This window comes from Crocuta crocuta, unplaced genomic scaffold (assembly GCF_008692635.1).
Source record: "Crocuta crocuta isolate KB4526 unplaced genomic scaffold, BGI_CrCroc_1.0 scaffold93, whole genome shotgun sequence".
NCBI classification, from domain to species: domain Eukaryota; kingdom Metazoa; phylum Chordata; class Mammalia; order Carnivora; family Hyaenidae; genus Crocuta; species Crocuta crocuta.
In genome coordinates, this window is record NW_027529641.1 from 8851710 (window position 1) to 8863546 (window position 11837).

General features: G+C 39.3%; 1 protein-coding gene across 1 annotated transcript in view; it reads right to left on the reverse strand.

Moving 5' to 3' along the window:
* The window catches only part of TRPM1 (transient receptor potential cation channel subfamily M member 1), a 101678-nt gene that overhangs the window by 31982 nt on the left and 57859 nt on the right, over positions 1-11837 (reverse strand). The window contains 5 exon segments of the mRNA XM_077762354.1: positions 369-500; positions 702-824; positions 5720-5948; positions 8835-9127; positions 11148-11177. Coding sequence (XP_077618480.1) covers positions 369-500; positions 702-824; positions 5720-5948; positions 8835-9127; positions 11148-11177 — 807 coding nt within the window.

Here is an 11837-nt window from a genome sequence, read left to right on the forward strand (position 1 = left end):
GTGAGTCTGCTCTTTAAATCACAAGTCATCTGTGTTTATTTAAAAATAAAGCTATAGTTCCCTAAGCTTATATTACTGAAGGCGTTAAAAAAATCCTTCATCTTAAGCAAACAGGACTATTTTGCTTTATGAAATGGTGTATTTGGGACTAGGATGGCCCCATTCCTACATGCATGTAAGATATAGGACAAGATATCCAAATACAATTTTAGGTGAAGATCTGAATTAGTCCCAGTTTTGTTTTCATAACTCATTTTAATTCAGTGAATTTTAAAACATTTTTAAAAGCCTCTGACATGTTTCTTGATTCTAACAATCTTGCATATTCAAAACATGCTCAATGGCCAATGAGAAGGAGGAGGCCTTACTGTGTAAAACCAGAACTTAACAATGGGAGCATTATAGAATTCACAGATCTTTGTTCCAATGGGAATACTTCTTTGCTTTTTGTGCTCATTCTCCTCATCACCCTTTCTTGAACCAGCGTCTGCATTAGCATCCTGGAAAACAGAGAACAGCACACAGCAAGCAGGTTGCTAAATGGGAAACGCACAGTGTTTTAACAGATAGGCACCTTTAAAAATAAAGAAATATACACACTTCCCCAATTACTGTGGTTTCTAAATTCATGGTAAGAGAAATCTCAACAATTTTGAGAATGAAAGTCAAGTGACATTATAATGATCAAGGGTATCACTGACCACATTTTCCTCTTCTTTTTCCTTGCCATCTTCATTTTCTTTGGATGTCTGATATGAGAAGTCATCATAGGTGCGAAATTCCAAAAACAAGATGGTAGGGGGGAGAAGAATCCCCATTATAACCTATGTAGGATGAGAAAAAAATTATTTTTTATTTTTATATTTTTAAGCTATGGCAATTCTAGAAAATTTTCCTAGTATATATAAAAATTTTAAATTATGACCTTTGGCATTACTCAACAAACTGAGTTGTCCTAAAACAGGTTTATCTCTGCTCTGGTGTTCTGTGGCTTATTTGGTTTGATACACAGAGTTGCAGACTGAAAACTTTAAGAACTTTCATCAAATTATTTTAGATAGACAGCAAGCAGTATTGTGTAGAATTATATCTTAAAACAAAGAGCTTACATTGAGTTTCAAAGCAGGTAAATATTTAAATTAAAATATAATAAATGAGAACAAATAAATAAAATATAGTAATACTGATAGTGAAGTAGATAAAAAATATGTTATATAGAAATAACTGTGATGTGTGTCTCCAATATTCTTATTAAATAATAAAATATTATTAAATAATGAAATAATATTATTAAATAATAAACATATTATTGTATTATCAAATAATAAAACATTAGAATGTTGTAATATTAAATAATAAACTATTATTATATTATACATTATTTATTAAATATGTATACATTAATATATTATATTGTATAAATTAATAAATTATTATTATTTTAAGTGTTTATTTTTAAGAGAGAGAGATAGAGCATGAGCAAGGGGGGGTGGGGACAGAGAGAGAGGGAGTCACAGACTGAAACAGGCTCCAGGCTCTGAGCTTGTCAGCACAGAGCCCGACGCGGGGCTCGAACCCACGAACCGCGAGATCATGACCTAAGCGAAAGTCGGACGCTTAACTGACTAAGCCACCCAGGCGCCCCTTAAGTGTTTATTTTTAAGAGAGAGAGATAGAGCATGAGCAAGGGGGGGTGGGGACAGAGAGAGAGGGAGACACAGAATTTGAAGCAGACTCCAGGCTCTGAGCTTGTCAGCACAGAGCCCAATGTGGGTCTTGAACCCATTAACTGCGAGGTCATGACCTGAGCTGAAGTCAAATGCTTAACTGAGCCACCCAGGCGCCCCCTCAGTGATCTGTTATTAAGGATATCACAAAAGGGCTACATCTACCATCCATTAAAAATTACATTATAAAAATCAATAATTAAGATAGTAGGGTATAAGTGCACAATTAGATCAAAGAAATAGAACAGAATGTCCATTTTGGCCAGTGGTAGCCTCTTCAAGTGGGCTCCTCTGTCCCCCTGTTCTTACCCTAATGATCTTTGATGGCTTCTTTGCCATCTGGTATGTCAAGATGTTCCAGGCTTATCTTGGAATTTTCTTGCTCCAGACCTGGAATGAACCATTTCTCCAAGAAGTTCTGGCTCCAGTTAGTGGAAAACGGTATTGCAAGACCACAAACTGGGCATTGGAGATGTTCATTGCTTTTCAGTAGGTCATTGTATCTAGGCTTTTCAGTGATCAGAGATAGAATGAGTTCATACTGATGATCTTCATACTATAGAAGGAGTATAGCTGTGTTTCTTTTTGTTACACACTGAGTCCTAGTTCTCCAAGAAAGACATGATAGAATTAAAATATCCCTGTTCAGTTGTTTTAACTTTACAGTTTCAGAATAACGATATCAATACTACTACTATTGATTATGATTACTGAAAAGTTACCCTTTCTTTTTTTTTGCATAGGTGCTCTGATTCCTCCTTTTTTTTGTTTTTATTTATTTATTTTTTTATTTATTTTTACAAATAGTTTATTGTCAAGTTCGTTTCCATATAACACCCAGTGCTCATCCCCACAAGTGGCCCCCTCCATGCCCATCTCCCCCTCTCTCCTCCTTTTTAAAAAGGTTGTATTGTATCTATATTATCAGAATATATAGCCATTGCATACTATACTCTCTCCCTCTTAACCCTCCCCTAGTCTCAGCAATATGTGTAAATATATACCTGAGGCTTACCATTAGTCCTTAGCTTACCATTAGTCCTTATACTGATGCCTCTCTGGTTATTTTGGTTCTTGGAATCTCATTCCCTAAGAGAGTCTTCAGAAAGGGCTCATAGGAACAATATTTCCTGGGGTTCTTGCCTGTTGGTAATGGTTTCTGTGTATCTTTTTTGTTTAACAGTCACTTTTGTTGGATATAAAATCCTGGTCTGTCATTTTCCTTCTGGGAGCATCTTTATATGATAAATCCAATTTTTTTCCCTGACATAAGTGGTTGCTGCTGAAAGTCTGATGATAATCTAATTTTCTTTCCCTTATAAGTCATTTTTGCTTTGGTTGTTGTTGTGTTTTGCCTGGATGTCCAGAGAGTTTTTTCTTTTTCATTAAGATCCAGTAATTTAAAAATGTGTGTTGACTTATAGGAGGATTAGGAGGAACTTAATGGAGGACCATGGAGGAGAAGAAGGGGGGAAATGGTGGGGGAAAGGGAGAGAGGCAAACCATGAGAGACTCTTGAATGCTGAGAACAAATTGAGGACTCATGGGTGTGGGGGGGAGGGGGGAGATGGGCATGGAGGAGGGCACTTGTGGGGATGAGCACTGGGTGTTATATGGAAACCAACTTGACAATAAACTATTTGTAAAAAATAAATAAATAAAAATGTGGGTTGATGTTGGTTGTTCTAGGTTGATACACTCAGGTTTAGAATGTGTTTTTTCAATATATAATTTCATATCATTTGTCTTCAAGAAAGATTTTTGAATTATATTTTGAGATAATCACTTTTAACTACTTCTGGTTTTAGTTCTTATTAATAATTTCATATTTTTAACAACATGAGTGACATTTTTTATTGTTATTTCTTTGTTAGTTTAAGTACTACCTATTGACATCCTATCTTTTTAATGTTTATTTATTTTTGAGAGAGGAGAGTACACAAGCAGGGGAGGGGCAGACAGAGAGGGGGACAGAGGATTTGAAGCGCTTCCACTCTGATAGCAGAGATCCCAGTGTGGGGCTCGAACTTGTGAACTGTGAGATCATCACCTGAGCCCAAATTGGATGCTTAACTGACTGAGCCACACAGGTGCCCTGGCATCCTATTATTTTAGACAAGACTTGATCTTGTTTCATCTATTACTCTGCTCCCATTTTTAGCAGCCACATGAATGTTTTCAGTTCGTACAAATTTACCTTTGTAACTTTATAGCATGAACTGAAATCCTTATCTCTTGTTTCAACAACTTTTGATAGTTTTGATTCCCCACGGTATAATATGGGATATTATCCTTCTCATCATCCTCCCTTCCTCCTCTCCTTCTACCATCCAATTTTTCCCATCTGTGCCTTTGCTTTTTGTATTTTCTTTTTTTTAATGTTTATTTATTTATTTTGAAAGCGAGCAAGTGGGGGAGGGGCAAAGAGAGGGAGAGGGATTCCCAAGCAGGCTCTGCACTGTCAGTTCAGAGCCTGATGTGGGGCTCCATCCCACAAACCATGAGATCATGACCTGAGCCACCCAGGTGTCTGCTTTTTGTATTTTCATACTTGGGGCATTTGTATTCTGTTTAGGAATCATATTGGAATCTTCAGTGCTTTGTCTATGGGACTATTCCAAAAACTGAAAACCCATAAAAAGCATTTCCATTTTTTATTACTATATAAATATTTTTTATTGTGTGGCCATATGGCAATTTTAATGTAAAATTCTGGTGCCACTAAAGGCTCATGTTCTTTGTATTAGAGGTCAAATGGTCTTTTTTACACACTACCAGTTGCTCAAAATCATTCCAAATTTTAATTTTAATTAAATTAAACTTTAATTTGGAAATAACTGAGGCTTAACTTTTGTGTGCATTTTTTGTTTTACTTGAAATTTGATCCCCCTTCTACTTTCTCATTGAGGATTTTCTTGTTAAGAAGCTGTTGTTATTTCCTTAAACTTTATCCCTGATACTTGTAGCTTTTTGGTCATTCCATCTATTTATTGGACCTATTTCTGTTCTTCTTGAGCACCTCCTTCTTGGATCTCACTGACTCCTTATACTCATTTAATCTGACAGACTTTTAATTCCACTGCTCAGTTTTAATATGGGGTAAGGCATAACATTCATATTTTTAAGAAATGAAATGCCTTCTATTTGCCAGAACCACACTGCACAGTGTACCATATGATGTCTTCTCTTTACTCTCATGGCAATCCCATGAGATTGGCATAATATTGCCATGAAGAAGCTGGGTTTCTTAAGATAACCTAGTAGTTAACAGTAATAAACAGCAGAGCCAAGATTTGATCACAATACAATTTGTACCCATTACATCCTTTCAAACCCTATTACAACTTCATATTCTCTTAAAAACCCCATATAATGAAACATTGCCAATTAAAGTAATATCACACAATTTCAGGGGCTCCTGGGTGGCTCAGTCAGTTAAGTGTCCAACTTTGGCTCAAGTCATGCTCTCATGGTTCGTGAGTTCGAGCCCCGCGTTGGGCTCTATGAAGACAGCTTGGAGCCTGGAGCCTGCTTCAGATTCTGTCTCCGTCTCTCTCTGTCCCTCCACCACTAATGTTCTGTCTCTCTCAAAAATAAAAATAAACATTAAAAAAATAATCACACAGTTTCAGAGTTGTAAGGGGACCTATAGAAACAGAGTTCAGGTGCCTGATTTAATGGCAGGAAGAGGGCCTGTCCTGGGGTGTGGTTAGTTAAGGTGGGCTCCAATCTCTGAGTCAGGCACACCAGTTAGGTCTGGCATTAGAACACCTGGGTTCAGGTCCTGGACTCATGCCTTACCAGCTCAGATCTTAGGCAAGTCACTTAATCTTGAAGCTTCTGGTTTTTCATCTGTAAGACAAGCATCTCCCTCATGAGGCTGTTCAGAGGAATAAACAAAATAATCCACAGGAAGTGCCTGGGTCTGCAAGTTGCAGAGTAAGAGCTCACAAGTGTCACTTGTTACCATTGTGACAATAAGCCATACATACTTTTAGGCCCGGGTTTTTCCTCATTCGCAGCCTTCCCATCCACATGTCTGTTAGCAGCATCTGGCTGCAGGTGTGAGCGATGAAGTCCCGGTGTTTGGCCGCCACCGCCAGCTTGAGGCATGTGGAGTTGCTCCAGTTCTTCAGCTCATAGGTTAGCAGTTTCATGGCAATCTGCTCATCATGCTTATAGGACTGGTCTAACAACTCCACGGCAAGCTGGCCGAAGTCTCTGGATGGAAAAGAACACAGTCAGAGCTGAGGTTGCAGTGGCCACACACATTGTGAGAAAGACATATCCACAGGCACATCATGGAGCCACAGGACACAGAATCCTTGATTTCCAATCCTCTGCACTCAGGAAGCTCCTGGGGTATGTTGCCAGATGGGAATGGCTGGGGCCGGGGCTCAGTCGTGTTGGGGGGATGACTGCTCTTGCTGCAAATGGAGTTTAGATTGACCCCAAATATGCCCCTCAGGTCTCAGGCGCTCAGAGATGAGAAGACAAAGTCCCTTCCCTCAAGTCTTCACAGAACAGGAATGCAGACATAAAGGGCAGTGAAGCTCTATGGCAATGGAAGTCAGAATAATGACTACCTTTGTGGAGGATACAGAGAGGGGACACCAGGAGTGCTGGCAAATCTGGGTAAGGTCCCGTTTCTTGATCTAGGGGCTGGTCATCCTGGTTTGTTCTGTTTGTGAACAGTCATTAAGCCATACATTTGTCCATGTGCCTCTCCTCGCCTGTGTGCCATCCTTCAATAACAGAAGAGAATTCACAAGAGAATTCAATGCTCTCAGGACTATAATAGAGACAAGTTCTAGTTGTCATGGGGGCCTAGAGCAGTGAGGGCCAGTGGTTGGAGGAGGGGGAAGTAATGGGAGCCAAGTGGAGGCAGAGGAGGAGAGGATGACAAGTTGAATTGTAAACATAAACTTTATCCCATTTTCTACACGACCCTCATTGAAATATTCAATGACTGTCCCTGTACCTTCCCTGTACCTTCAGCATTTTTCATGGAATGTGGTTAAGATGAAGTCCCAGAGTGATCACCCTGTTCTGTTTTTGTTTCTCCATTTTCCGTAAGATTTTATTCCAGTTATGAGCTGAAGGATGAAGAAGGGAGGAATTCCGTGTGGAGGAATAGCCTTGTCTGTTCCCTGAAGAGGAATACTCTCTGGTCTCAGGTTCCACAGCTATGAGGTGACACATTACCATGACAATCCTCCAGGAAGGAGAGGCATGGTATTTACCAACCCACTGAGATGGGAGCATCCCCCCTTTTATAGATAGCCTTGAATTCCCAATATTTAGAAATCAACTAGTGACTTTAGAAATCATTGAGTCCAAAATAAAAGCAGTGTGCTTCAGAAAACGAAGATGTTGGATATTGGCAGAGTTGCTTGGTTAGGCCCCAAGTTCGTGAGTCTATAAAGTTGTATTGGGACTTCTGGTTTTTAGTTCTGCATGTAAGGGGCTTGGAAGTCACCACTCTGCACTAACATTAAGTACAAAGCTGGACAAACAAAATCAACAACTCTTCTAAATTCATCAGAGAATTGAGGTCACAGGGCAAACTGCTGCTCTCCAAACTATAGGGGACAGACCAGCAGATATAGAGACTCATGTACCAAATCAGAAACCTCTGGAACCAGAGCTAGAGCAGGAAAACCCAAATTGTAACTGATAAATTGTTGGAGGCTCCTTGAGGACAAGTCTGAGACTTAATAACTCCAGGAGAAGGGGCCCATGCTTTTGTGAGTTTCACTTCCTGAAGGTCTACCAGGTTCTCACAATGAATAGCAGAAGAAAAAAGAAAAAAANGAAGTGTGCTCACATTTTTGTGAGTTTTACCTCCAAGAGCTCCATCAAGTTCTCATAGAGAAGATGAGAGAAAAATCCCCTCATGCTGCCAGCACAGGGAGGGGAAAAGGAACCATTCTGAAATATGTTGGCTTACTCTGGTCTCCTTAACAATGCCCGACTGAAGGAAAACCCAGTTAGCCAGAGCCTACCCTATGGGGTATTATCATAGCCTAATGGCCTGGGAAAAGGGAGGTTCCCAACTGCAGGCCCCTCTCGTTGTCCTGTCCCACCTAAGCAGGAGAAAAACTGAGATGCACTTGGAAAGGTCAAGTCCAGGGGCACTTGCTCACCAGAGTTGTACCCTTCTGTGTGTTTCTGTATGGAAATCTGTTTCATGGTCTTTGCATTAAAATTACATTTCTTTTAAAAATTTTTTAATGTTTATTTTTTTTTGAGAGAGAGAGTTGGGGGAGGGACAGAGAGAGAGGGAGACACAGAATCTGAAGTAGGCTCCAGGTTCCCAGCTGTCAGCACAGAGTCCAACGTGGGGCTCCAACCCACGGACCATGAATGAGATCATGACCTGAGCCAAAGTCGGATGCCTAACCAATCAAGCCAGCCAGTTGTCCCTACAATTATGTTTCATAGTTCACATGAGAGGGCAGTATTTAAAAAAAGACAGCCTATAAATGCCACAGAGAGAAAAAGAATAATGACATGATGGACAAAATGATTTATGAACAAGCTTTAAAGAAAATTGTATGTGGGACACCTGAGTCCCTCAGTTGATTAAGTATCTGACTTTGGCTTAGGTCATGATCATCTCGCAAGTTGTGGGTTCGAGGCCCGTGTCATGCTCTGTGCTGACAGCTCAGAGCCTGGAGCCTGCTTCAGATTCTGTGTCTCTCCTTCACTCTGTCCCTCCCCCACTCACACTCTGTTTCTCTCTCTCTCAAAAATAAACATTAAAAAAATTTTTTAAAAGGATAATTGTACTTAAGTGAAAATTATATTTGCCAACCTTTCCCCAAAGGGACAAGTACTCAGGACAATAATCTCTCCTGGTTCTTTTTTTTTCAATGTTTGTTTATTTTTGAGAGAGAGACAGAGCATGAGCAGGGGAAGGTCAGAGAGAGAGGGAGACACAGAATCCAAAGCAGGCTCCAGCCTCTGAGCTGTCAGTCCAGAGCCCGATGCAGGGCTCAAACCCACAAACAGTGAGATCATGACCTGAGCTGAAGTTGGACGCTTAACCAACTAAGCCACCCCAGCACCCCTCTCCTGCTTCTTAAATTCCCTTGAGACACTAACTTTGAATTGTTGTCCAAATCCTGGGAGATGTCATCCACCAGCTCACTCTCGGAGGACTCGTGGGCCATGGACTTGTAGAGCTTACAGGCTACCAGGGCCTTGGCCATACACTCTTCGCCTCGCTGCCAGAGGAAGATCGCCATTTTCTGGCGTTTCATCAGCACGGCCCACACCATCAGCTCGTGGAAGGGGTACTGGAATCGACTCACAGCAGGATCGTCCACATCGATGTCGATCTCTTCCTCCTTCTTCTTCTTTTTCTTTTTCTTCCCTTTGGTTGGAGGCTCATCATCCTGAGGGGAGACAAGCACATTTTTCCCGGTTCTGCCTTAAGTGTGCAACAAAAGATTTCAAGATTACTGGAAAAAGGAAAACCCCTCTGTCTGTGGTAAAAAAGAGATTCCATAAATACATCTGTGGTTTTCACTCAGTATATTAATTCTTTGGAAAAGATGTACAGGGGTGCCAGGGTGGCTTAGGTTAAGCATATGACTCTTGATTTTAGCTCAGGTCATGATCTCACGGTTCATGGGTTCAAGGCCCAGGTCAGGCTCTGTGCTGACAGAAATGAGCCTGATTGGGATTCTGTGTCTCCCTCTTCTCTTCCCCTCCCCCACTAGTGCTCTGTCTCTCTTTCTCTCAGAAAATAAATAAACGTTAAAAGTTTTTTTTTTTTTTAAATCAGAAGGGTACCCAGCTAAGATATTGAGGAGGTTGAAATAATTAGAATACAATGTAAAGGTTTATGACAATGAACTTGAAAGTCTAGATGAAATTAACTATTTTCTAGGGAAATCTAAATGACAAAAGTTGACTCTAGAAAATAGAAAGCCTGAATGGACTCATAAAATTATAAAGGTGGTAAAAGGTATACCTCTAAGAATAGGAGTCAGACTATTTTAAAGATGAACCTTCACCCAACAGACAAACCCTACATGACATAAAGAACTTGAAAGAATAGGAAATTAGGGAAAGCCCCATATCACAGCCCTGATTGGACTACAAGCCCATCAACAAGGATGTGATGATGCTAATGATCAGTCCTCATGGTGAACATAGAATTGACACCTTCTACCCTGAATCCATACAGAAATTGGGTGCTATTTAACTCATGAATTTATTTGAGAGGAATATTTACAGTAGTCCTAATATGCTGTGTTTCTTCCATTCATGTGCACGTATTTTTATGTCTAGTGCTTTGTTCTTAAGGTTCCTTGTTAAGTTGGTTTCTGGGTACTTTTGCACTATTGTGAGAGAACTTTAGTTCATTTTCCTAGATTTTCTAGATACAAAATAACATTTTTTGCCCTAATCATTTTCTCCCTCTTTCAAGTTTTTAAAAAAGTCATTATATTTTCCCTTTTTTACATTCTTTCTTTGACATTTATTTTTTCATGTGGTAGAATTTCTAGAAGACTTTAAAAAACTAATTGGGTTCATTACAATGCCAACGATAATGGGCATGCTTGTCTTGTTCTTGATTTTAATAAAAATGACTCCAGGCCACCACTGTTTAGTAATAGATTCCTTTTACTATAAAGTATACATGTATTTTAATCACATCAGAGGGTATTTTTATTTTATCATTTTCTTTCTAGTAAACTTTTTAAGAAAGTTAAGGGATTTGTTTTACTTTTTTTTCAGTTCCTCTCTTGTGTCTATTGGAAAATGCTAGGGGTGCCTGGATGGCTCAGGTCATGATTTCACTGCTCCTGAGTTTGAGCTCCATATCAGGCTCTGTGCTGACATCTTGGAGCTTGGAGCCTGCTTCAGATTCAGTCTCCATCTCTCTGTCCCATCCCTGCTAGTGCACTCTCTCTCTTTCAAATATAAAATATAAAACATAAAAAAATTAAAAAATAATAAAAAAATAAAAATGCTATTTTACTGTTTTCCTTCTTTGACTTCTTGATGTGATGTAATAGTCTTAAAAATTTACTAACATTAAATTATACTTGCATTCTTAGAAAACTTTAATTACTTGTTTAGAACTTTTAAAATATGCCACTGAATTTCTTTCACTATTATTTATGATTGTGTGGGCCTCTTTTGTTTGTTTACTCTCTGTCTACTTTTGAAATTATGGTTTTACTAACTCTATAAAATGAATTAAGTAGTTTTTACCTTTTTTTGGAATGTCTATTATCTTTTTCTATTATTTGACTATACTATCTAAATAAATGTTGGTGTGCGGGGTGGTGGTGGATTGATCCATTGAAAGCAAACTCAATTTTATGTTAAATAAATATAACACAAAGACACCTACATATATTTGAGAAAGATATAAAATCAATGAAAACAAATCTTACTTACTTCCATTCCTAGAAGTTTAAGAGCTTTAGGCTGCATAATAGAAGAGGAAAAAACATCCATTTAATCAGATAACAAATGTTAGTAGCAGTGATATTAGTAGTACATTAGTAGTGTGGCTAGTAGGGGACATAATCTGAGGTTAAAAAATACTTTGTATCATTAACAATTAAGCATAATACTCAAGAAAAAGAACACCTTTAGTATAGAAACAACTTCTGACAGCCAAATCAGTTAAGGAGAAAGATGTGCAGATAACACATGACCCTTACTCCAGGTAGAACCAGAGAAGTTCACTAATAGAAATGCAGACATGGAGCTCTATATGGGGGGGTGGAGGAGGGGTGAGAGGAGGGCTTCCTGGAAGATCTGACATTTGAGTTGGGCTTGTGATATGTGTGTGTGGAATTTTGATTAGAGGAAAGACATGGCTGGTATAGTAGTACAATTTTATTTTGGTGGAGGTTTGTGGTTCCCCCATGACAGTGTGGGACAGTTCTCAGACTGTCAGAGAGCCTTGGATGATGTGATAATGAGCTTGGTGGTGATTCCTCAGGTGGTGGGGAACACTGGAAATATTTGAGCAGGGAATGCACGGTCACGTCCCTTGCTTTGGAAGATAAAGGTTGCTATAGCGGTAGGATGGATTGGAGGGGGCAGAAACAAGGGGGCCTGGGGAAAAGGCTATTGTAG